The 27798-nt window shown below is 46.3% G+C and overlaps 1 protein-coding gene across 3 annotated transcripts; it reads right to left on the minus strand.

The window, feature by feature from the left end:
• Positions 1–550: 550 nt before the first annotated feature.
• LOC121324342 (116 kDa U5 small nuclear ribonucleoprotein component-like) lies at positions 551–27183 on the minus strand. Of its 3 annotated transcripts, none has more exons than XM_041266078.1 (28): positions 27070–27183; positions 26152–26264; positions 25115–25277; positions 24704–24782; positions 23122–23197; positions 22416–22481; positions 22032–22067; positions 21264–21354; positions 20961–21043; positions 20089–20255; positions 18955–19079; positions 17902–17965; positions 16930–17020; positions 16191–16326; positions 15372–15499; positions 14144–14337; positions 13374–13485; positions 12535–12675; positions 11227–11328; positions 10409–10491; positions 10179–10265; positions 9756–9882; positions 8827–8914; positions 8287–8405; positions 7505–7599; positions 6217–6370; positions 3374–3481; positions 551–1371 (listed from the first exon to the last, which is right to left on the minus strand). In XM_041266078.1, exons 2-28 carry the CDS (start codon positions 26251–26253, stop codon positions 1276–1278), a joined length of 2913 nt encoding a protein of 970 aa, XP_041122012.1. In that variant the 5' UTR covers positions 26254–26264; positions 27070–27183; the 3' UTR covers positions 551–1275. The 3 variants fall into 3 exon arrangements, with proteins under 3 accessions (XP_041122012.1, XP_041122011.1, XP_041122013.1); XM_041266077.1 differs by having other exon boundaries at positions 27033–27183; XM_041266079.1 differs by having other exon boundaries at positions 27148–27171.
• Positions 27184–27798: the final 615 nt, after the last annotated feature.

Consider the following 27798-nt stretch of genomic DNA (forward strand, 5'->3'; position numbering starts at 1 on the left):
TCCTTTTTGGGAAAGGTTTGATTGCTATCACTGTCTTCTGGCAAATTATTCATCCCAATGCAAGCAAGAGTTAACATTTTACAAGTCGCATTATCAGATACAAACCCAGCGTCATATGCATGCTATGCTTTATCTTTCAATGCTCTCTCTGTCTTGGAGCAGGGGTGTCCCTCCTGTTTTTTGTTTTAACTGTACCCTAAATTACTTAATTGGACCAATGAAGTGCTTTAGAAGCTTAATTGGTCCAATTAATTAATTAATTTAGGGTGCAGTTGGAACATAAGTCAGGATTAGACATCCCTGTCTCAGAGTATAACGTTTTTCTTATATATATATTTTTAAAAGCAGAATTAATGTGTTAAAAACATAATTGTTTAGATTCGTTTCATTGGCGCTTGTTTTTTGTTAGTGCAACCCCCCCACCTTGAATTTCTCCAGACTTCTCACGTCAAATAAGTTATTTTCACTATCAATCAGAATTTGACAGTACTCTAACCCAATTATTAAAAGTTTCTATAAAACCAACTACATAACAAAATCCACCCATAAATGGCAAACAGACGGTTTTTATTTGGAAATTCAGGCAAAGTCTTATTGTATGAATTTAAAAATTCATGTCATATAAAAAAATACAAAAACATCTGCTGAGCTCGGTTTCCAATGTTCCTGTCCTACAAACTGGGCTCATCCTAACCTGTGTACGTCTGTCTCCTAAACAAGACATTACCAGACTTTCTCTGCGCCTTGTGGCAGGATATTTATTTTCTTTGTCAGTTCTGCTTCTGTGTACCAACTATTGGATCTTTCCGAAGATTTGCTCCAGTGCGGCGTGAAACTGGGAAGAGCACAGGGAAGGAAACATGCAGAGAGCAGAGATTTCTCAGCAGTGTGAAATCAACATCTGAAACCGCTGGGATGAAACACCATGCAGCTGAGACTATACTAAGCTGTGTTCAGAGAGCTTCTTTTTGTCCATGTACCACCTGGTGCATGTCAGCCAGTACTACACCTACTAATCATGTAATGGGAACTTGGGATGTTGTTTCAAAAACTTGAAAAAAATAGTGGGGCAGCCTTAATGTTGAAGGCCTATTAACATTGGAGTCAATAGGATCAGGACTGTAAAAATACAGCCCAAAAGCTGCAGGGAGGCTTGTGCCCAGGCGTCGAGGTATCCCAGGATACGGCTGTTCTTGGTTTGAATGCTTCAGTTAGCAGACCCTCCCTCCAGTGAAGAGTTTCCCTGCTGGGGGTTCTGGCTCCCAGGCCCCCCAACTACATGGGATAGTTGAGTACCACGTCCTGCTTTGCCAGCTCCAACAACATGGGATCATCGAAGAACTTGCTGATGCTGACGTCCTCGCTGAGACCCTGCGGAGACAAACACAGCAGCCCGTCAGCGCAATCGGGGGGAGGGGTGTCACAGGGATTAAATTGTTTTCCACTGAAACGTTTTTTGAACTTTACAATTGTAAATCATGCTTTGGAAAGTCGTCGCAAAGCGAAATATAAATGCTGCTCTTCATTTAATTTGTGTTTTATTTTATTTCGCCAGAAGAGCATCCATTGAGACCTGTTTACAAGAGAGTTCTGGAAAAAAAAAGAAAAACTAATCACTTTGAACATTTTTGGCATACCAATGTCAACCAATTACGATATTCATTTCTGCCTGTGTGTAAATTAAAAGCCATTGGTCCATGCACTTCTGCACAAAATACAGCAAAGGCGCAGTTAAGCAATCTGTTTAATATCCTATATTAGTGGAAATGAAAGCAGCTTAATTCGATTATTTGTACTGCTAACTCCTACTGATTCTTTTCAATTTCAGAATCATTTCTTGCAGTACTGCCACATTCCTTGACCAGCTGTAAGAAACTCTTCTGTTGAGTAGGTTTAAGGGATTTCTTTCTTTCAAGAGCACAGCCACAGCAGAGAGAGAAGCAACATTTCAATCAAATTCAAAATGAAAGGAAACCAAAATCAAACTGAAAAATATTCCACCGGTACCAAAACTGACAAGCTGCAATAAAAGGTTTATAGATTTATATGCCTTTAAAAGCCATGGATTTCCTCAATAGTGGGTCCACTCACTGTGCTTAACGCTCAGACAGTCTCTATTACAGTAGTGAAGCACAGGCATCCCTCCCAGGCAGTCTCTATTACAGTAGCGAAGCACAGGCATCCCTCCCAGGCAGTCTCTATTACAGTAGCGAAGCACAGGCATCCCTCCCAGGCAGTCTCTATTACAGTAGCGAAGCACAGGCATCCCTCCCAGGCGGTCTCTATTACAGTAGCGAAGCAACAGGCATCCCTCCCAGGCGGTCTCTATTACAGTAGCGAAGCACAGGCATCCCTCCCAGGCGGTCTCTATTACAGTAGCGAAGCACAGGCATCCCTCCCAGGCAGTCTCTATTACAGTAGCGAAGCACAGGCATCCCTCCCAGGCGGTCTCTATTACAGTAGCGAAGCACAGGCATCCCTCCCAGGCGGTCTCTATTACAGTAGCGAAGCACAGGCATCCCTCCCAGGCGGTCTCTATTACAGTAGCGAAGCACAGGCATCCCTCCCAGGCGGTCTCTATTACAGTAGCGAAGCAAAGGCATCCCTCCCAGGCGGTCTCTATTACAGTAGCGAAGCACAGGCATCCCTCCCAGGCGGTCTCTATTACAGTAGCGAAGCACAGGCATCCCTCCCAGGCGGTCTCTATTACAGTAGTGAAGCACAGGCATCCCTCCCAGGCGGTCTCTATTACAGTAGTGAAGCACAGGCATCCCTCAGTCTCTATTACAGTAGAAGCACAGGCATCCCTCCCAGGCGGTCTCTATTACAGTAGTGAAGCACAGGCATCCCTCCCAGACAGTCTCTATTACAGTAGTGAAGCACAGGCATCCCTCCCAGACAGTCTCTATTACAGTAGTGAAGTACAGGTATCCCGTTCCATGCACTCTGCAGGGTGGAAATGGATACCTTCACTGAGGCATCTTGCTTATTAAAATATCTTGCTTATCTTTGAAGAGAGGATGATCATTCATTGTAAATATAAAGACCCTGATTAGCTCTAACCTTGGACTAGCTTACCTGAAACATCAGGGGGTCTGTGAAACCATCTATAAACATTTTAACAGTAAGCCAAACAGCCCAGCATTTCACTAAACGAGTGACCGAAAATAGACTTTTATCAGGACCATTTTCAATGTTTTTATCATCATTTGTAGCAGTATATTGATGCACTGTAAAAACCGATGATATGGCATGTGAAAATCAAAGTGAAATTGGAAATAAAATACAACAGTGAAACAAAGAAGACTGTCGATACTAAATGCAGCCTGTGCTGTCCCTGCAAGCATGCCGCCGGTTTACAGGGAGAGGGTACCTTGCGTCGGCGAGTCTTGATCATGAACTCTCTGGCCAGGTGAGGGGCCGGCTGTGGCTCCAGAGGACGGATCACGATGCTCTTATCCAGGGGGTCACCTGGCACAATCTGGGGAGAGAAATACGAGAAAAAGATAGAAATGAAATGCACATTCCAGATCACCACCAACACGTGCAAGGAAAACATGCTCAGGGGCGGAGCGATTCACTGTGCATCGGGGAATCAGCATAGTATCAATAGAAATATGCACTGCTTGTTTCATGATACAATACAAAAAGCACAACACAGCTCATTGTAGATCAGCACAAGGCTCTTGAATGAAGAATACATGTGTTGTACAGCTGCTATGGATACAAACTCTTCCCATCGCATTTCATTTGTCTTAACAAAAATGGTGCCTCATTGAATGACAATTTGATCTTATCATGCACCATGCAAGCAGCCCATCAGGACAATCGCATGTATTGCGATACAGATGATATTGTGACCTGCATGACGGGATACGTATCGTCACACCTCTAGTAATGTGATGATGTTTGTATTGATTACAACAAGTGGTTGATTTAATGCACCTATGCTTAATTACTCTCGCTTTCCCTAGGCATACAACTCAAGCTCATCTACAGTTACACTGCAATTTGCATTCCTAGAGTGACCACATGGCTCTACAGTTTTAATGTATTTATTGTGCACAAACTACAATGTATTCTAGTATTTGTAGTTCTGCATGTCAAGCGGCAGGTTAAAGGGACCAAACTGCGAAAGTTAAAAATAAATCCCTGAAATGTCTGGAACAGTGGCATAGAATCCAGAGTCACACGCTCCCCCTGCATTCCGCCATCACTGAGATCACTCCAAGCTCCAGCTGAACCACAGCCACACAGTCCCCTGCATTCCTCCATCACTGAGATCACTCCAAGCTCCAGCTGAACCACAGCCACACAGTCCCCTGCATTCCTCCATCACTGAGATCACTCCAAGCTCCAGCTGAACCACAGCCACACAGTCCCCTGCATTCCTCCATCACTGAGATCACTCCAAGCTCCAGCTGAACCACAGCCACACAGTCCCCTGAATTCCTCCATCACTGAGATCACTCCAAGCTCCAGCTGAACCACAGCCACACAGTCCCCTGCATTCCTCCATCACTGAGATCACTCCAAGCTCCAGCTGAACCACAGCCACACATTCCCCTGCATTCCTCCATCACTGAGATCACTCCTAGCTCCCATTACATTTCTCTCTCACTGGGATGACTCCCAGCTGATCTCTAGAGATCTCCAGCCAGTGGCGCACACAGTAACAGTGGGTCAGACTAAACAACGGGGGCAAAACTCAAAGGAAAGCCTGCAAATGATACTCGCTCGCTGACCTGGATCACTTCACCCACGGCACGGATGGGAATCGATTCAGACCCAGGCAGAACAAGACGGCATGACAGTTCAGGTCAACTCAACTCAACTGTGGAGAACGATAGGACGTGAGCATGATGATGAGAGTGTGATACTGGACAGTAAGAGTTCAGGAAAAAGCGGACACTTCAAAACCCCCCACAGGAAATTATCCAGTTTGAATCTTGTACTTTTTTTTTTTTTTTTAATTTATTTTTTAACTTGCTGGTTTCAAACTGACTCACTTACACAGATTAACGTCAAGTCAAAAAACACTGCACAAATGAAGCCTGCGCAGAATTATCCAAGGATGTGTTTTTAGATTAAATACTAATAAAGTCACACAGCTTGCAGAGGCAGATAGCCCCCTTACAGCAAAGGACTGAGACCCCTTCATTATAACCTCATTAAAAAAAACACACAACTTCCAGGAATTTCCTGTTATCAGAGAAGGTGACCTAAACCCCGAGGGCTGAAAATTGTCTTCAAGCAGTGCAACACTGAACACTGAATACTGAACAAATGAAAAGCAACAAGCAAAGAAAAAATAAGACTTAGAGACTCATAATGATGTTGAGGTGTAAAAAAAAAAAAAAAAAAAAAAGGATTTCAAAGCATTGGTTATCACCCGTTACTTCATGCATTACTGAAAATGTAAACTATCCTGGTGAAACTTCTTTGTGCTGCTAGGATAGCGTGACTAATGCCTGCCGCTTATTCAGCATGCTGGGCATTTGAATTACCCGACAGCCATCAAATGAAGGGCAGATCAACTTTGAAGTGCTCAATGGCACGCTTTCCCGGTTTTAGACTCATGGCATGCAAAACAGGCTACAGTTTCCAATGTCATGCTCATGTTTTTTTTTTTTGTATTATTGCTCTTCCTTCCCCTCTTGTGTTTGCAAGACGCTGTTGCACCTGTATAGACAAAGATTTAATAATTTTCTATTATATCAATTGAGCAAGCTTATGATCCCCGCAAGGAAGGAAAAACTGACTGAGGACACAGGCCATGTCCCGGTAATGTTTAAATATACTTCAAACATTACAAATACAAAATCTTCAATGCATATTAGTGTCTTGATCCCCCCACAGACCCCTGTGGAAATCTGCACTAAATGGGAGTCAATGCAAACAACTCAAACAAACACTATAAAACAAATGAAGGAGTGTGGGTACCGGCCAGTGGAATACAGACCGGGAGAGGGCCTGTCCCTGGGTACAAGTGCCTGCCTGTGAGAGCTCTGTCAGTGTGTCAACTACTGGCCAGTGGAACAGAGACAGGAAGAGGGCCTCTCCCTGTCCCTGGGTATGTGAGCTCTGTCAGTGTGTCTCGTACTGGCCAATGGAATACAGACAGGGAGAGGACCAGTCCCTGTGTGTGAGTGCCTGTGTGTGTCGAGAGAGAGAGAGAGATAGAGAGGAGTGTGTCAGTGCGTCTGTGTCTCATACCTGCCAGTGGTGGAACACAGACAGGGAGAAGGCCTGTCCCTGGGTGTGAGTGCGCAGGTCTGTCTCGAAGCCGAACGAGTCGATGGCTGGGATGAAGGCCTTGATGGTGTAGAGAGGGGAGCCAGGGATGGGGGCATCCTGGGTCACATGACCTCTGAGCACAGGGAGACAAACAGGAGAGCATTACACACAGCGCACACAGGCCTTCCCGCTACACACACAGGGGATGCATGCAATCCAAGGGTGGCTGATCCCTACAGGTGGATGAAATTGAACCCCTCACCCCAAGTAAAACATTTATTAATGAGAATGTAACTGATAAAAATGTACCACAGACAGATTTCCCACGTTTGCTACGATTTGTTTTGTAAGGCAAATGAGAAAATTGCTTAGATTTTTACACGTTATGCAGCAATGGCATTGAATAATTGGCCATAGCTAAAGTCTTTTTTTAAATCTGTATTAAGAAAAGCTGCTACAATGATCACTGTATCCAAGGGAGTCAGAAAAGCAAGTGAACTAAGCCAGTGAGCTAGATGTCTTTGTGCTTCACTGTAATCAGATTATATTAGAATTGCCAGAGAGGAAATAGCTGCAATTGAAGCAGCCAAGCAACACAAATCAGATGAATGTTCTTAACAGATGCATAGTGGTGCTCAGCAAATGATGCAGAGGTGCTGACTGGAGGATTACTGTCACTTTAATTAGTACCACTTGGTCCTGTGGCCTGCAGGATAGAAGCTCAGGTGTGATTTGAACAGCTCAGTAAATTCGGAAATGACTTCAACTGCAGTACAATGGAGCTTCTCTCCTGCACCCTGCCTGCCCCCAGCACAGTGGGGATGAAGGAATTATTCAAATCAGGGTGCTCACAGTTAGGGGCTATTCACCATGATAAATTTGTTTGTTTTTGTTTTTTTAAGGCTCAGACCACACTATATTACCCCTATATAGACAAGTGATAAAAAAACATAAAACAACATGATCTGCTTACAAAGTAAAGAAAATGAAAGAAAAAAAAAAAAAAAAAAGTACAAATTTACCCAAGCCAGAAACACAAAAAAATAAAATAAAGATAAAACCCAGGGCTTACAGACAGGGACACTCCTCTGATGAGAAGACACCCAAATTAACACTAACTTCAAGGTGTATTAAATAATCCTAACCCTTCTTGCAGGTCTTGCTATGTTCTGCGTATCTTGATGTATCTATATCTATATCATCTACAGTACTGCTGCAAGTCATCTCTGCTGTATTGTACAGCTAGTAAATCAATGGATGCAAGTACCTCCTGCGAGCCAGCACGGTGTAGACAGCAGAGACACAGTCAGCTGGAGCCTGGACCTCCACAAAGTAGTAGGGCTCCATCAGACGAGGGGTGGCCTGGAAAGGGAGGAGAGAAGGAAATCTGTGAAACAGACAGGCAGAGAGACACGCAGACACCCTGGGGAGGGAGAGGAGAGGAGAGGTGAAGGGGCTGTGTGAAATGACATGCAGACACCCTGGGGAGGGAGAGAAGGGGCTCTGAGAAACAACACAGCAAACACAGACAGGCAGAGTGACATCAACACAGACACACAGACACACACCTTGGGGAGGGAGAGGAGAGTAGGGGCTCTGTGTCAGAGAGTACGAGTCACAGAGAAACACACAAGTGAATCTGATGCTCACTTCCAGGCTGGCATACACAGCAAAGGTTCATGAACATAATTCAGGTATTATATTTAACATCTTGTAATCGAAGAAAAAATGAACCGGAAGCCATAATAGTAGTACAGCATTTCATGTTAGATTTCAAAATGTCAAATTTTTTAATTTGACAGTTTTTCATGAAGTGTATGGAAAACTACAAAACAGTGTGTAATTCAATATGTTAACGTAATAATATTCTGCAGGTTTCATTCGACTTTATGAAGCAAAATGAGTTAATTCTACATATAGGGGAAAGCAAAACTTTCGGTCATAGCTGTACTTCCGGGTCTGGATGGAGGGTTAATGACTTTAAATTAGACACTTCAGACCAGTGTTGGAGGAAAGCCCAGGACTGGAAAGGGCAGCTCAGCCTCTCACCATGAGGAAAGCGGAGTACACCACTCTGCGGGCCGTGGGGATGACCTGTCCTCCTCCTCTGTGCAGCGGCTCCTGAGCGATCACTGCGTCCAGAATCTTAAACTTCACATTGCGGATCGCTGCAAGATGGGCAAGCAGAGACACAGGGTTAACAAACACACCACCTGCCTGCCAGCCAGCCAGCCAACCAACCAACCCATCCATGCAGGGCACTGGTGAGATTATCATCTGTACACCAACTTGGGATGGAGGAATTGAATTATTATTACTAGTTGTACTTTACATAAAACTGTTCAGAGAAGGGGAATGCACTGTTTTTGTTCTCAAGATATAACCGGGTTCAAAAGTAAGGATTTCCAAAAATAAAATAAACAAAGTTCTGGGGTACAGAGGTCCCCCCCAACATCTGATGCCCCAACAAGGACTGATGTCACAGAATGTGGTGCAGCTTATCCTGGTTGAGTTTCATATAATAGATCTGTGGAGTGGCAGCCTTGTGGTGTTTGCACAGTGAGAGATTGGGGGGGGTGTTTGACTCACGCTCATCACACAGCGGCCCCTCCCTGGTTCCCCACTGGAAGCCCTGCACGATGCTGTCCTTCACGGAGCCCAGCAGAGCCTTGTCCACCTGCACAAGGAGAAACACAAACAGCATGAGCACCTTGGAGCGACAGCACTGGTATTCTGTAGCAGTTCATGGCTCTCCTTGCATAGCAGTTTGATCCATTCCAGGTTTTACTAGGAGTTTAATAGACACATATGAGCTTGTTATCTGTACACTGTGGCTGATCAAGCTTGTATTAAAACCTGGAATGGGTGAAGTGGTTACACAATAGGATTCTTATTTCCAGCCCTGTAGTTTAATGTAATGCCTCAAATCTGACATCTGGTTGTTGCTGTCAGATGAAACAGCAGACAGGTGTTAATGTCGAGCCTTGTGCAGAAGTATCTGGTTCGCTATTCAGACACAGACTGAATGGAATTGAACGCGTCTACTGTAAAGGCAACAAGCAGGGACTGCACAGTGAATACAGAATTACCCATAACTATAACACTTGGTGCTGAATTTAGAAATACTAAAAGAAACCTAAATTCAATGCCTCTTTTTTATATTAAGACACGAGAAAGACTGCTAGTCTAACCCTTTGTCACAGAGTCTTCTTTTAGTGTTTGTGAATGTCGAATTGCAGCTCCAGTGGTAAGAGGTTCAATGTGCTAGGAAGTCTCTGTATTCCACCACGGGTCCTTGAACAGTGGAAGAACAGTGGAGCACCCACACAATGAAAGCAGAGCGCTCACCACTGCTCACCCAATGAAAGCAGAGCGCTCGCCGCTACTCACCCAATGAAAGCAGAGCGCTCGCCGCTACTCACCCAATGAAAGCAGAGCGCTCGCCGCTACTCACCCAATGAAAGCAGAGCGCTCGCCGCTGACCTGGCTGGGTTATTTGGGTCTGCTCTCTCACTCACCTCTGAAGGTAGTGTGTCATCGACCAGAATATTGGGACCCGTGGTGTCAGGCCCGAATGCCCAGATTGAACGAGCCGCCAGCAGATCCCAGTCGTACTTCGTCTGGAAGAATTCTCCAAGCTTCTTCCTGGGATGCAGGGAGAGAGAAGGGGGGGGGACTCATCAGCACAACAGCAATAAAGACAGGACTTCCAACTATCATACTGCAGACTCTACAGCAGCTTGGCAATACCAAGAACAACAAGCAATCAGCAGGCTTACTTTTTCATAAATGAGGAAGTAAGATTTATAGGTAACAGATTTAGGAATGGATATTAAATGTTTTAAAAAGCTACATTTAAAAGAGCGTGTGCCATTTACAAAAGGCTGGAAGAGTGAGCAGATTCAGAGAAAGCGTTTCAATCGCCTCGTTGCCACGTATACCTGTTCCATGTGATCTGGACCACTTCGTTCTCGATGTCCTCAGCTAGCCCTTTCTCCAGAGGCTCTGCAATCATGGTGATCTTGTTTCTGTGTGGAGACAGGCCAGCATGCGCCGAGATCAGTTACTTATGTTTAGGGAACGATGGCCGAAGCTAGAGTTTACATCAAACAAGTACTGGGGGCCAATTCAGAAGTGTTTCAGGAATAAAGGCACGATGAGAGGGACTCACTTCTTGTTGGGGGTCTCAGCGAAACACTTAAGGGAGGATGTCTCTACCACTGTCTCACAGAACGTCACCACCGGGTCCGCCACCTGTTCAAGAGGAAAAAGAAACACGAACCTGCAGTTCAGGCTGGAGTCACACCAAACACAGCACAGAGTGGAATGAGGGGCGAGGGCCTAACTCCCAAGTTTAATTCTTAGAAACAAAATGAAAACTGTTAAAAGGTCCCTGCCCCACCAATAGGCTACAGTAGTAAGTTTGGAAGTATACAATGATATTATTTAAACGTCACGGCTGCAAACATACAATTAGAGCTATCAAACGTGAGCATGACACAGTCCACAGACATCAACTTATATCCAATATTGTAGCCAAGCTTCCTCACATTTGCATATAAAGTGCCTCCCTTAACAAGTACAATTCTGGCTACTTGTCTTACATTTGAAATTTGTTGGCAAGGATTAATTGCTCCTTTATTTCTCTTTCCACGTCCTGCTTCCCATTCTCTCAGCCCCAAGCTATCTTCCATAGACCACACTGAACTGGTGTTCGATTTACTTTGAACTGAAACTTCCACGTGAAATAAGCCTGCTGCAGGACTGGGAAGAAGACTCCTATTGTACAGCCATTTCACCCATTCCAGGTTTTACTACAAGCTTCAGCGGCACCAGTGTGTAAAGGTAACAAGCTTAGGCGTGTCTTATTAAACTCCTGGTAAAACCAGGGACTGATCAAACCGCTATGCACTGGAAGTCTTGTTCCTGTCCATGCTGCTGGGACCTCCGCCTCCTGCGCGCAGTGCGGCGGGGACGATCCTCCCTTACCTTGATGTCGATCTCAGAGTACATCTTGCGGAGGTCGTGCATCACACAGTCCAGGTAGAGCTCCCCAGTGCCCAGGATCACATGCTCCCCCGATTCCTCCACCTGAAACAGCAGCAGCGCGGAGTCAAGCAGCCGAACCACAGTGAAGCAAACCATCTCTCCTCTACAGCCCAGGTTTTTGTTCTGAATTGCTTAAACAAACCACCTAAACCCCATAGCAGGTCCTAAAGCAGTACAGTATTCTATTACCTTTTAAACCTGGTGTCACATTTCTATCTGGGAATGGACTTGCCCATCACTGCCACACAAAGTAGCAGAGCCGTTATTTCAACTGGGAGCCAGCTAGTTAAAGGTGTATAACTTTATTTTTTCCCCAGTAATGAAGTTTCAGCTTAAATTATAAATGTTTGAATTGGAATTATGAAAAAACTTATTTCTCATGGCAGCAACACTTCCTGTAGTATGACAAGCAGGAGTCACTGTTGGGATGCAATCCAGTCCACATCCCCTCCTAGGTTCTTGTGTGCGCTGTGGACCAATGCAGCGACACAGCTGCAAACAGACTTAGGGTGGAACTCTCCACAGAAAATCAGGACTGTGTTCAGTAGGCAGAGCGCTCTGTCGTGGCTCTTGTTACATAAGTCAGCTCTTAATGGTGTGTTAGGAAGAGAGAGCTTTCAAGAAAACAGCACTAGCATTTTGTTTTTGTATGAATTTATGGAAGATTGTGCAGACAATCTGCTGCTTTAATACCTCTATTACACTTGCATCGAGAGCCCACACCATGGCTTTAAAGGCAGTGAATTCAAACACAGTCCTGTATGGATTGAAAACTAGGTTGAGAGGCAAGAGGCTGATTGCACAGCGCAAAGCAAAATAGATCACATTGCCAGTGTATTGGCCTAGGCATATAAATGTTGGTTAGTGTATATACTTTCATGCAATTCCACATAACTTTTTTGCACAAGATCTTTTTATGTGAATTAAAGTTTTTCCACACATACATAGATCAGTTACTTAGTTGTTAGTTTTTTTGGTTTCTTTTTGAATGGTAAATCAACCTGGTCGGCCCTCACCCGTGGAGCGCTCTAGCCGAATAATCGGTCCATGCTGCTCTAGCAGCTGAGAGATTTAACTATGTGTCCCAGAGATTGTAACCTGCAATCTCCCTATTGCAGGACTCACTCCCTGCTCTCTACTAGGGACTCAGGACTACTTTCAAACACATAGACGAGCCTCTGACTGAGACAGACAGACACACAGTGGTGACGGGGCACGAAGCCTGCCACAGGGCGCCGCTGCAGGTACCTTAGTGGTGAGGGAGGGGTAGCTCTTGTTGACCTTCCTCAGGCCGTCCAGCATCTTGGGCAGCTCAGAGGGGTTGACAGGCTCCACAGCGATCTTAATCACAGAGGCAGTGTTGAACTTCAGGGGCCTAAAGATCTGAGCCTGAACAGAGAGAGAGAGAGTTACTACAGGGGAAGGCACGTCTCCCAGCACTGCTGCCTGCACCTTCATATATATCAGGGCTTGAAACTCACACCAGAACTGCACCATGTTCTTGCTTTCACAACCCCACCTTGTTCAGGTATAAAGCTCTGGATAAAAGTTTTGCATCACACTATAGAATTAACTCATTTTTTCTTCATAAAAATCAAATGAAACCTGCAGAATAATGTTACGCTAACATAATGAATTACACACCGCTTTGTAGTTTTCCCGTATGCTTAACCTAACATGCAATGCTTTACTATTATGGCTTCCGGTGGACTCTTGCAATATCATTTTGTAGTTTCTTTGAGTACATGATGTTAAAGCTATATTCATAGTGTTTTGTTTTTTGTTTTTTTATATTTAATTAATTTTTTTAAAATTTTAATTAAATTATGTCTCAATCCTAAAATTGTAGGTGATGCAAAACTTTTGGCCACAGCTGTATTATTGAAATGATCAGGCAGGTGCCTACAGTTTGAAAAGTCAGACTCTATTGATCACAATTCTCATCTCTGAACGAGTCAAATGTGAGTCTGCAGGGTTACGGATTAGAGTTGTTCATGCAGCTATCAGGGAGGAACAATATAATATAAACCTTTGTTCCAATATTGGAATATCTGCCCTGGCTGCAGCCTGAGCCCGGTGGTACCCACCTCCTCGTTGCCCCGCGGCTCTGTAATGGTGGCAGTCTTGACGATGGGCTGGTCGCACCCCTCTATCAGCACCCAGTTGCCAGCAGGCACTCTGTTCACTTCAATCTGGTACCTGAGACAGAGACGGAACACCTTCAGTGGGGCGAGCAAGAAGACTCGCAACAGCTCACCAGCATTAAACTACATTCTCTAACCTCTCTCTCATGCACAACAAGGAAATCTGGTTTATTTGTTACCAGACAGCACCTGCAAGGAAACTCAGTTGAGAGAATCTGTTTACCAAATATATAAAAAGACACTGTCTGAAAGCAAGGGGTCTTGATTACTGATGCAGTTGTGGATTAAAACAATGTTGCAGTGAAGCGGTTCATTTCTCCTGAATGGAGCTCTGAGAGAATGCTGGAATGCACAGCTTGTAAATACAATGTGATTGAGACTGCAGCTCCCCTCTCAGCTGGACTAGAGCTCTGAGAGAATGCTGGAATGCACAGCTTGTAAATACAATGTGATTGAGACTGCAGCTCCCCTCTCAGCTGGACTAGAGCTCTGAGAGAATGCTGGAATGCACAGCTTGTAAATACAATGTGATTGAGACTGCAGCTCCCCTCTCAGCTGGACTAGAGCTCTGAGAGAATGCTGGAATGCACAGCTTGTAAATACAATGTGATTGAGACTGCAGCTCCCCTCTCAGCTGGACTAGAGCTCTGAGAGAATGCTGGAATGCACAGCTTGTAAATACAATGTGATTGAGACTGCAGCTCCCCTCTCACCTGGCCACGGAGATCCAGAGGCGGCCAATGGTGCAGATCTGGGAGTCCTCCTCGTCCTCCAGGGTGTAGTTCTCCCCCAGCACCTTGACAGGCTGCCCCGCATGGATAGTGCCACTCAGGACCCTCCCGAAGGCATGGAACTGCACCCCGTCCTCCGTGCTGTACATCTTAGTGGTGTGGCACATCAGCGGGCCCTGAGCACACACACACACACACACGGGTTATACACCTCCATTCACACACCCCTGCTATATAGAATATGCTATAGGCTGCTCTACGATGTAAATGATCAGACACGTGCCTGTCAGTTGTGGTGTTCGCGCAGAATTGCAGGTTACAGCTTAACCAGAAGAGAGAATTAAACACATCCGAGTAGCTTTATATAATAAATTGGAACGTGCCTCGGCTTTAACCCTTGATATAGCTAGGATTTGCTTATTACAGGAGAAGCGGGTAAACTCCACATTCTCTAGATGAGACATGGGCAAACAGTACCCTCGATTGACGCGGATATCCATCCTACAATCGAGAGGTCAGAGAGATCAGTGCGGACCTCACAGAGTAATTAATAATTAAACAGAGGTCATTTTAATGGGACACCATTTCCATCCAATACAAGGCCTCTGATACAAAGGCAGTTCAGGCGGCTACACAGTTAATGCCCATGCATTCTGAATTGTGCTCAGCTGGTAACCTGGCCTGTGAGAGACGATGCTCAAGGCAAAACAGGATGTGCTGGAAATGTTTTTGATTGGCTTGATTAATACTACTCCCTATGTCCCTGGCTGTAGTCTTTCACTAGCACACAGTCAGCTCTTTGCAGTCCCTACATCCCTAGATTCCAAGCTCTGCAGCATTACAGTTCTCTGCCCTCAGAAATCAGGAGTGCAGAGATGAAACAAGGTCAGACAGAAAGCTTTACATTCATCTTTGCAGAAACCCTTTTTGTGAAGCGCCCTGGGATGCCTGTGCCAGAAGAACGCTGTATGAGTGTGACTGGAATAGGACTGGGTCAGAACCAGGGGGACACTTGCTTACAATGGACACTATGTACGTTCAATCTACTGGTACTGCATGCTAAAGCAAGATCAGCAGATATTCGTGTATCTGCTTATGTCTGTTTAAAAATGGATCCACCAATTGAAAATCAAATGCTTGAGACAGCTCTTTTTAGCATTAATGTATACTCAATGTAGGTTATTTTAGGGCCAACAGAATAAAAACTCACGTCAGGGTCGCACTCTGCCATGGCCTCCCCCAAATCAGAGTCCAGGCCCCCATTGTACGAGTGCTCAATCTTATTCCTAGCGCCATCTTGAGGAGAAGGGATATGTTGCACACACATGTCCACAAAACCTACAAAAAAAGAAAGAAGCCATAAAACTGGATATTTCCAGAACAAAGTCCTTGGGGGGGAAAAAAAGAGTTCCGTCTCCTTTTACTACAGCCAGCAAGCAATAAGCAGAGTCATACTGCTGGTCTGCAAGCAACACAACATGTGAGGACATGCAAGGAAAGCCATTTCTGGTTTTACTAGAAGTTTAATAAGACACACCTGAGCTTGTAATTTACTGTGTAGCTAATCGAACTTGTATTAAAAGGTTAAAGGATAAATAATGGCAACATTGCTGCCAATGTGACGTCATGACAGAGGGCTCACTCTAGCAACACTGGTCTGTGAGATCACACCCCTGGAACTGCACGGGTGGACAGCAGGCTCATCACGGACGCTCTGAACAGATGTTGCACCAGGAGGATAAGGAATGCATTTCTGCTACTGTGCATGCTGGCTTTAGTCATTCACAGACAAGATGGGAAGAATACTGCAATTGCAGATCAGTCCGAGTCATTCCAGGTTTCACCCAGCACAGTGTAGTTACCAGTGCGTCTAAGAGCACAGTAAATACTGGAATAGCTCACACTGATATGCAATGGGCCAGGGGTGGGGGTGTCTTTCCTTTCCGGTAAATAGGCTATTCAGAGAGTGGAGGAGGGCAGTATAGAAGAGTGGTCACTAGCCCAGCTCAGCTGCTTGATTGCTGCACACCTGTGAACTCCCCGAAGAACTTCTTGCAGACGAGGCGCAGCAGCGGGCGGATGTTCAGTTTGAGTTCCTCCTTGGTCAGGTGGATCCCCAGCTCATCCAGCACCCGAGGGAGGGAGGTATCAACATCACCCACCACCTGCAGGTGGCGAGACAGAACGAGAGCGAGGTTACTGCCTGGCTTTAAAATACATTGTCTCCAATTTAAAACCACTGGGACCCCATTTTTGAACACCTCTTAGTTCCTCGCTTGTTTGTTTTACTTGAATGCATTTAGCTGAATGGGCCCCATGTGCCCTCATGACTGCCTTACCCCTGGTAATCAGGAGTTGGATTAGTCACGGCTACGCGTCAGATGAGCTGCAGGATGTTTTATTTGAATATCAGCAATAATTAACATATTAAAATGTCCTACTGCTATTGCAGCAGATATTATGTAATTATATAGCCTGCTGCGTCTGTATAGCCACAGTGCCTCAAACTGTTTAAACACGGAACTAAATGCACTCCCAGATCAAGGGAATGACAGACAGACTCACTGTTAGTGGCAGTGCATGTAAAAAACAGGTCAAGCAGGGTTCCAGAATTGAACAATAAAAATCATGGAGCTTTCAGATGCAGGGATTGATTGAAGTCTGTCAAGTGAGGTGTGCAGGAGGCCCACCTGCTGGCACAGACAGGTACTGTATGGTCAGAGAAGCACTATTAACTTCTCCCCCACGTTCCCCTGTGCGATTCTCACCTGGGCCAGGATCTTGTACAGAGGCTCCAGGACAAACTCCACGAAACTGCGCTGGGAGCTGCTGTTTGGAGCCTTTTTGGTGAACTTTCTCCTGCAGAGAACATCACGAGAAATCAGAAAATTAACACACACACACACATTCACATAATAATAAAACAGACAGCAACGACCCCTTCGTTGCATACATACAGGACACAAAATGAATACTGTAGAGCAGGGACCTCCAGCCCTGGTCTGTAGAGTCCCAGTCCTGCAGGACTTCTAGGGTCTTTCCACCATCAGTGGCTACAGATTTGGAACACCTGTTAATCTTGACTAATTAAGCCAATAATTGGTGCAGTTAAGTAACTGAGGGATTGGTTGAAATGAAAACCAGAAGACCCAGTTGCTCTCCAGGACCAGGGTTGGAGATCCCTGTTATAGAGGGCACTACACGACCGTTCACAGAATACTGTAGAGGACACTGCACGACCGTTCACAGAATACTGTAGAGGACACTGCACGATCGTTCACAGAATACTGTAGAGGACACTGCACGATCGTTCACAGAATACTGTAGAGGACACTGCACGATCGTTCACAGAATACTGTAGAGGATACTGCACGATCGTTCACAGAATACTGTAATTATTCCATGAGTGAAGACAGAATAATCCAATAAGCCCCTGCTGGGGTCGAGGGATATAACCCCAGAACTCTATGATCGTTCATGCTGTGTTCTGAATGAACGCGAGATGCATATCGGAATGAGATCCTGCCGCAATAAAATTCACTCAGGAGCGCAAATATGAAAAAGTTAAACGCTGGTTGTAAACAACTTTCTCCATGAATACTTTTACTGTTAACAGTTCACCCCCCTTCACTGCAAGATGCACACAATGAGGGGACTCTTCAGTGGGAAGACCTCATGCAGAGTTCACCAAACTGGACTCGAGTTCCAGCGACTCAATCAGCAGGGAGCGCTGGCCTTACGTTTTGGGGTTGAAGTAGATGTCTCCCCAGAGCCTCTTCGCAAACTCATTGTAGCTGATATCACCTTGAAAGGAAGACAGGCATTGAAATAACTGGACAGGCACATTAGAAAGACAATGAAGGTCTTGACTTGCTCCTATTGATGGCAATGTAAAGTGACCTTCGACATTACGACCACAATGTGCACTAAACTACAAACCAACCTTTTTTTTTTTTTTTTTTTTTTTTGTAACTTACATCAAAACAGTTTGAATAGAAGAAAACAAATAAACATCATCCAGAATTGGTACACAGTTTCACAGATTGGCTAAAAACTAAAAAAATATATATATAAAAGAAAGAAATCCTATCAACTTGTTCAACAGCAAGATCAGCTCCCCATTAAGCCCACACTTCGTCAGCACCTTCACTGGCCTCAAGGTGAGGGATCGTGGAGCCTCTTTCTGGAACTTGGTTTCAGGGGGACTCGATTTCAGGTCACTGCACAGCACACCAGGGGAGACTTGGGATTTTGATACAGCAACCTCAAACTAGGTCTCCTGGAAGCAGGTCTCCTGAAAAAGTGGCTTTGTGTTCCCTCAGCTTTAGTAAGGAGGTTCCACTCTGCTTGCTCAGGACTGAGAGGAGCACCCCATAGGTATTAGAGAAGCACTTTGAATTCCAGTATCGCTTGTGCTTGAGACAGTCTCGTGAGATTCTAAGGCTATGCATCTTAGTTTGTGTTTAACATACAAGTGCAATCAGGCTGACTGTTTAGTTGGTAGCAGTGGAAACGCTATGGTGGTTGAGGAGCATCACATATTCAGCAGTACATATAGAATAGAATAGAATGAAAGAAAATGAAAGGACTAGTTTAATAAATTGCAGAAGTGGTATTTAACACCTCAAATGTCATTAGGTAAGCACATGAGGTGTTAGTATCAGGGCTGTGCAGAGAAACCATTTCTCGTAAACCAGTGCTTGTATCATGTATCGACTGACTGGCTAATGCACCGCATAGTGTGATAACCTTGCAAGCCGATTACAGCAGGTGGAAGACTGTATGAAGCTCACCATAGGTATCGGAGTAGATCTTGGCGAAGGAGCCCAGCGTGAAGCAGATGCTGTACTGGGAGCTGGAGAAGCACACGTTCCCCAGCAAGGGAGACACGATCAGGTTCTCATCCGTGGAGTACATGCTGAGAAAGAGAGCAGTAAGACATGCTCAATGACAAACTTCTAGACTTTTTCACTGAATGTTAGTCTCATTTACTATTTCTTTACATAGAAACTGTGCTGAGAGATGGAGCCGTTGGAAGCCAGTTGCTGGAATGGAATTGAAGCAGTCCGCTCAAGAAATTGCAACTAGTAGGTTCAAAGACATTTGTAAGCGCCATGCTTTCCCCCAGTGTAGGGGCAGGGTTCCAGGGTGTGTGAGGTGCTACACGAGGGGTACCTGGGCTGTAGGGTTCCAGGGTGTGTGAGGTGCTACACGAGGGGTACCTGGGCTGTAGGGTTCCAGGGTGTGTAAGGTGCTACACGAGGGGTACCTGGGCTGTAGGGTTCCAGGGTGTGTGAGGTGCTACACGAGGGGTACCTGGGCTGTAGGGTTCCAGGGTGTGTGAGGTGCTACACGAGGGGTACCTGGGCTGTAGGGTTCCAGGGTGTGTGAGGTGCTACACGAGGGGTACCTGGGCTGTAGGGTTCCAGGGTGTGTGAGGTGCTACACGAGGGGTACCTGGGCTGTAGGGTTCCAGGGTGTGTGAGGTGCTACACGAGGGGTACCTGGGCTGTAGGGTTCCAGGGTGTGTGAGGTGCTACACGAGGGGTACCTGGGCTGTAGGGTTCCAGGGTGTGTGAGGTGCTACACGAGGGGTACCTGGGCTGTAGGGTTCCAGGGTGTGTGAGGTGCTACACGAGGGGTACCTGGGCTGTAGGGTTCCAGGGTGTGTGAGGTGCTACACGAGGGGTACCTGGGCTGTAGGGTTCCAGGGTGTGTGAGGTGCTACACGAGGGGTACCTGGGCTGTAGGGTTCCAGGGTGTGTGAGGTGCTATACGAGGGGTACCTGGGCTGTAGGGTTCCAGGGTGTGTGAGGTGCTACAGGAGGGGTACCTGGGCTGTAGGGTTCCAGGGTGTGTGAGGTGCTACAGGAGGGGTACCTGGGCTGTAGGGTTCCAGGGTGTGAGAGGTGCTATACGAGGGGTACCTGAGCAGGCTGTTGACCTCGTCCACGATGTGCCGCAGTTTGTAGTAGGCGTCGGTGGGCGGCAGCTTCAGCTCCACCATGAGCCGGTCGATCTTGTTGATGCAGATGGTGACGGCCAGATGCTCCTGCACAGCGTGCTTAATCAGCCGCTCCGTGTTCAGCATCACCTGAAGCAGGACAGAGAGGAGAGGAGGAGAGGGGCTCACACCGGAGTAACTGGGTAGCAGTGAATCGGGAAAACCAAATCTAGAGGCATGCATCATTCCAGGGGTGGAAATAAGACTTCAACTGCACTACCAGTTTCAACCATTCCAGGTTTTTTTTCTTTTTTTTATTAAAAACTCATAGTAAAGCCAGGAACTGGTCAAACTCCTATGCAATGGGAGTCTTATTTCCATGCCTGGTGTTGTTTGTATTGCGTTACATATGTTTCATTAAGTCCCAATGTAAACCCACTGCAGGCACATTCACAAGGTGCTTTTAATAACATTTGTATAAAATAGAGCTAATCCCAGGATTTAAAGGACTGAGCAACAAAGACAGGCTGAAATACAGTCCTCGGAACAAGCGCCTGAAGGAGTTGAGAACGACTATCAATATTGCTGTACAGTATATAATTTCTGAGGCTTGTTGTAAAATGGTATAATAGTGTTTGTACGCATTTAAGCCTGACTAAACATGAAACAGTAGTGTGGACGCTTTGAGCTGGATTAACTAGAACGGTTTTGAGTACAGGCCAAGGTTCTGAGATCAATCAAATGCAACCTGCAATGTCCATAGGAGGCCTGGTAGAGTGTGGCAGACGGACCGACGCAGTCATCGCAGACTGTTTCTTTTCTGACTGTAAAGAGAAGGCTGCTGAGCAAACTCACCCCCTCAGCCGCATCAATAAAGAGCACGATGCCATCGGAGATCCTGATGCCAGAGGTCACCTCATCAGAGAAGTTAACATGACCTGAAAACAAGCATGAGAACAGTCATACTCTGCACAGGGCAAGCACACAAGCCACGGCTGGAAAAGCAACGCTCACCCCTCCTCCTCTCTCCTCCCCCCTTCATCCTCTCTCCTCCCCCCTTCATCCTCTCTCCTCCCCCCTTCATCCCCTCTCCTCCCCTCTTCTCTCCTCTCTCTCTCTCCTCCCCCCTCCCCCTCTCCCGGCAGCACGAGGCTGTACCTGGCGTGTCCATGATGTTGAACAGGTAGGACTTGTCTCTGGAGTCCGGCAGCACCATGGTCACTGGGGTGCTCTTGATCCCAACCCCCCTCTGAGGACACAACCACAGGGAACACAACTTCAACACAGCTCCCAGCTGCCTCCTTAAACATCTAAAGCTGCATTTCCAATGCCCAGTGTTACCACACTCAGGTATGTGTTAAGCGATGCGTTTGTGAGACTAGTTATTATCATTTGGAATCTACATGCAACACTGACATCATAACATAACAAGTTGAAGTCTCTTCCTGAAGGTGTGCAGACTGCTGCTCCCCACAAAAGCACTCAGCTATCAGCACGTGTTCAAGCAGCTGTTTCTTCAATAGTTTTTTTTTTTTTGCCCAATCAATGGTAATTTTTGTATTTGTGCAAGACGCCTCATGAGAGAATATACTGAAAGACTCTTGGTTAACCAGACTGGTCCTACAAGGCTTTCAGCACACAGCTGCAGGCTGACAGACAGGACAGTGGCAGAGCCTGATTGGGTGGCACGGCAGTCCTTGCTTCAAATGACCCTACTGCTGTAAAGCTACAGCAATAGATGCTAACAGTATTATTGCATTCATGTCCCTCAGGCAGCCTTGCTGAAATACATTTCAGGTCTCGCTTTCCATCTAGTCCTGCTGCAATACAGGAGCGTTTACTTTAGAAAGCCAGGATGAATGGTTAGGAGGTGTTGCAGCAGGGCAGTGCGCTTGAACAGTGTTTTAGGTGTCTGTCTCGACTTACCTCCTGCTCTGTGAAGAGAATGTCAGTGTAGCGGAGCTGCAAGACATGAGAAAGATGTTAGCTGCTGTTCCTTTAGATCCGAGCTGTTCATCCTTCAGGACTGAAGGAGTCAGACAAAAAATAATAATCTCGCCTACGAAAAAAAGAGCTGAATAAACAGTAGCAACTTCGCACAAGACCACGATTCAGCTCTGCTTCTAGAAGATACTGTCGTGTTTTAAACACGCATCGCTGTGCTGCATTTTGACTGTACTTCCTGCTACTGAAAACTACAGAACCCATTTAAAACTTTAACGGGATACATGGAGATCCATCAGTAGGACAGCCCTACTTTAAGGAATTCAACAGAATCATCCCTCTTCCCAACCCCCTCTCCCTCCTCACATCCTGGTCGTCCCTTTTCCTGATCTCAGGGTGGGTCTGCTCGATCAGGCAATCCACAAAGCACGTCTGCAGAGGAAACAATAGGGACAGTTCAAAACTGACTGGAGCCATGTGCCAAATACTTCATACCTCACACCCTTTTACAAACCCTCGAAGCATCACAGTACATTACACTCTGGATACGCGTCATATGTGTGTTATAATGCACAACCTACATGAATACCAACCAGCTTTTCTTGCAGCTGTCACCAAAGGCTGCTGCTACAGTCAAGTCTTTATTTATGTTTCAGAAAAAAAACTGATTTTATAGCAAATGTGCAGTTCATGCTTAACAGGTACATTTAGAATCTGGTATATACAGTAGAAATACATTTTGAATTTTGATGAATGCTACTAATATGAAGTATTATTCTCTGCTTTACCCCTCAGCTTTAAGCATACCAGATCAACCTGTTTTACAAGGGGTGTTTAACGAAAGGGCTCAGTCATGCGCACAATGCACACGCTGTGCAAGAATCTGCACACTACAGTTCATAAGCTAGGGGTTTAAGCAGCTGGAGAGAGCTACAGCAATGGTCAACAGAGGAAAGTACTTCATCATCAAGAGAACATTTACACAAATAGAAATGTAAAGGAGCAGGCCGTCAGGAAGCCCGTGGATGCGTCTCTTCAGTCAGGAAGCCTGTGGACATGTCTCCTCACTAACCTTGCCGTGGTGCAGGTGTCCACAGAGGGTGACGTTCCTGATCAGCTCAGGACTGTCCATCAGATCAGCCAGAAACCTGCAGGCCAACGAGGAAACAATCAGTGTGCAATCACACAGCCAGCTTCACCGCCCACCACAGCACAAACACACACACAGAGCCAGATTCACTAACACACACACACACACACACACACACACACACACAGAGAGAGAGCCAGCTTCACTATCACACACACACAGAGCCAGCTTCACCAGCTTCACTGTCACAGACACACACACACACACACAGAGAGCCAGCTTCACACACACACACACACACACTCACACACACACAGAGCCAGCTTCACTATCACACACACACAGAGCCAGCTTCACTATCACACACACACAGAGCCAGCTTCACTATCACACACACACACAGAGCCAGCTTCACTATCACACACACACAGAGAGCCAGCTTCACTATCACACACACACACACACAGAGCCAGCTTCACTATCACACACACAGAGCCAGCTTCACTATCACACACACACACAGAGCCAGCTTCACTATCACACACACACAGAGCCAGCTTCACTATCACACACACACACACAGACAGACTTCACAGCTTCACACACACACAGAGCCAGCTTCACTATCACACACACACACACACAGAGCCAGCTTCACTTCACTATCACACACACACACAGAGCCAGCTTCACTGTCACACACACACACACAGAGCCAGCTTCACTATCACACACACACACACAGAGAGCCAGCTTCACTATCACACACACACACACAGAGAGCCAGCTTCACTCCCCCCCCCCCACACACACACACACACAGAGAGAGCCAGCTATCACTTCACACACACACTATAGTGTGTGTGTGTGTGTGTGTTCCTCGGTCGAAGTGAGGTGTGGTGTGTGTCACCTCTCGGTCAGAGAGCCAGATAGTGTGTGGTGTGGGTGTGTCGGTCCCGTGTCTCTCGGTCAAGTATCATAGTGTGTGTGTCTCTCTCGGTCAGAGAGCCAGCTTCACTATCACACACACGGTCGAAGTGATAGTGTTGTGTGTCTCTCGGTCGAAGTGATACACACACACACACAGAGAGAGAGCCAGCTTCACTATCACACACACACAGAGAGCCAGCTTCACTATCACACACACACACAGAGCCAGCTTCACACACACACACACACACAGAGCCAGCTTCACTATCACACACACACAGAGAGCCAGCTTCACTAACACACACACACACAGAGCCAGCTTCACTATCACACACACACAGAGCCAGCTTCACTATCACACACACACACAGAGCCAGCTTCACTATCACACACACACACAGAGCCAGCTTCACTTCATCACACACACACACAGCCAGCTTCACAGCCAGCTTCACACACACACACACAGCAGCCGCCACCACACACACACACACACACACACTTCACTACACACACACAACACAGCTTCACTAACACACACACACACACACACACACACACACACACACACACACACACAAAGCCAACTTTACTAATCTCAGCATTTCATGTCTTTTTTTAGTAGCTCACTCACTCCATGTCGTAGACAGTGCTGGGCAGCTCCTGCTCCATTAATGTAAACTTCTTTGTCTTGACTGGTTTGATGATGGGCTCTGTGGAAGAGAGTGCAGCAGGACACTGATCAGCGCACTGCTATTAAAGAACATGCTGCTGAAACACACAGCGACACAGGCACAGGGAGGGACACCTGCTGCACTTCACCCGCTACACACCCACGTGCGCAGACTAATGAAACAAGACAGCGTCGGCTAGCTGAAGAGGAATCGTCTATAAAGGGGGACGAGTGATAACGTTGTGACGAAGTACAAGAAAGAAAACTGGATTAGCATTCCTTTACAGGCAGTGATAAAGTTGCTGCTGCTAATAAGAGGCAGGAGATGCAGTTGAAAGACCTGGCGAGCGGTGCTGTGCTGTGGGGAGGTACCTGTGAGAGGCTGGGTGTCCTCCTCCTGGACTATGGTCTCCACCTCTGGCCCGTACACCTCCTCCGCAGTGGGGTAGTACTTCTTATCCTCGTGCAGCACCACCTCCATCCCAGGGTGCTCCTCATCCTGATCAGCTGGCTCCTCCTCATCATCCTCATCCTCCTACAGGGGGCGACAGACACCACCCGTCAAACACGCTGCAGGGGCAAATCAACCAGGACACACAGACCTAGAGAGGGAGAGACAGACAAACACAGACAGAGACAGACACACACACGGACACAGAGAGACAGCCAGCCAGACAGACAGACATACATAGAGATAGACAAACACACAGACAAAGGCAGACACACACACACATGGAACAGAAATAAGACTCCTATTGCATAGCAATTTCATCCATTCCTGGGTTTTACTACAAGCTTGATTAACCAAAGTATATATGTAACAAGCCTAAGTATCTTACTAAACTCTAAAACCAGGAATGAATCAAACAGCTATACAATGGGAGCCTTATTTCTATCCCTAGACAGACACACAAACACACACACACACAGAGCAATGTCCTAGCTTGGACTGAGAGCCGCCAGTGAGTACCACTAGCTTAGGCAATGGAAGAGATAACAACGATACAACACACTGAATTCTGCAGTCACCCTGGGAAATAAGAGAACAAATCAGATTGGGAACCACACACAGGAGCTGCAGAAGCCGATCATTCCGTCAGGGGCGCTGGTGTGGATCTGGCTGATTTACCGTTCACCGTGAAAAGTGTGAAGAAACAGCTGCTGTGGTTTGTGTGGATCTCTCTTCTCTACAGAGTCTTAGAAAAGAAGCAATCCCCACAAACCCAAAGAGCTGTTTGTTTTACTTTGAATGGTTAATTAGCCCAGTGGCCCTCTTCTGATTATTAGCACTTGATTTCTGTGGAGAGCTCAATATGAGTAGTTTGTACCGCTCTGCCCCAGTAGCCTTGACCTGCAAGCGGACAGACCCGGGTCCTGGCCAGCGGTACCGGAGCGGTCGACCTTGTTACCTCATCTGCGTCACGGGCGTCCCGGTCCAGGTCATCCTCCTCGTCCGAGTCCAGCTCCGGCCCGATGTAGTTCCCAAACTCGTCATACAGATCCGTTTCCATGGTGCAGCGCTCTGGGGAAACAGTGGGGCTGGGTTAGGCCAGGACTCAACACATTGCACTCACTTCACAGGGAGGCTGGATCTACTTCCCACAGAAAGGATGAGCCTCATTTTGCAGAGAAGTGCGGTCCATTTCATCGGATTTGTTTAGTATAATACTGAAAATTACAAAACCCATTTTACTCGTTATCCAGGCGTCGCTGTTCTCAAACTCGGTGCTGCCTGACAGTTATGTGACTCTTGTTTTTCAAGAACTACCCTAACCGGATTTCATTGTGCAAACAGTATACGTTATTTTCAAAAATTCAGATTTTTTTATTTTTATGTCTTGCAGTGGCGTATATTCTGTCCACTGGTTTAACTCAAGGTAGAGTAACAGAGTTTGGAGATGAACTCAGAAATTTAAAGCAAAACTAGATATACGTGGCAGGCGCTCCTAGTAACCGCCAGTTCTGCATTACCGGGTTAGCGAGGTTAATAGCGCGCCTTTGTGCACAGATATTGCCTGGTTGACTCGGACAGCCCCGAGCTTTAATAAATCAGTCTTCACAGATCAGCAATGTTCATACAGAATACTGCTATTGTTTTATCGTCGCAACCACACGGCAATATAACAGCCAGCCAGGCCCAACAGATTATAACATTGCTATGCACAAATGTATTTGAAAAGGGTTACTAGTCGTGGTGAGACATGGCCACAAACGATGCACATGCTAATGTTACTTAGTGTTTTTATTCTCTCGTCAACAGCAGCGGTTTCTGCTTTTAAGCTGAATTCACCCTTCTGCTGCCGGCACTGTGCTGTCCGTCCCCGTACCGCTGAGTCTGCAGATCCCGGTGTGTGAGGTTTGATTGATTGCGGAGTTATTTTATTTTCTCCGGTTAAACTGCCCACCTCCACAGTCCACACTCGATGCGCCAGCAAGGTAGAAGGACCCCGTGCTGGGAAAACGCCGCGGAAACGATTGAGACTGCCAGAACGGTGCCTGCTTTAAAACACACGCACATATTGTTTCGTTTCACGTTTCCACGTTTTCAACCCTGCTATTGGGCTATTAAAATAGTGCTGTTTGAAAGATGTGGTGTAAAAAACAACAATAAAAAGTTTTGCTTCTACGCAGGCGATATGGTAAAATGCATGTCTGTTTTTCAAGGCCCTGTATGTAATGCGGTGGTGTGGCCGCTAGGTGGCTCTACAGAACTGCACGTTCTTACTGCTTTTCCTATGGTTATGCTACGCATTTATCATAGTTTACCGTGGTTTGTCATGTTATTTAATTTACCAGACCTCTGGGCGTTGCAATGCTCTCATCTGTGCTTTATTACACGTTGCTGTGCGTTTACTGTGGAATCAGTACCGCCGAAATATATGGGCGCTAGGACCCAGGGAGCGTCCGAGTCAACAGACTGGCCTCTGTAATTGTGTAGAATATTAAACGTGGTACAGAACACACTCCAGTGGCTGTAACTAACGATGTGGCGGGATGATGCTGAAGTTTGCTGATTGAAATGAACTACATCGAGCAATACGATTGAGAGCGGGAGA

This window comes from Polyodon spathula, chromosome 12 (genome assembly GCF_017654505.1).
Source record: "Polyodon spathula isolate WHYD16114869_AA chromosome 12, ASM1765450v1, whole genome shotgun sequence".
NCBI lineage: Eukaryota > Metazoa > Chordata > Actinopteri > Acipenseriformes > Polyodontidae > Polyodon > Polyodon spathula.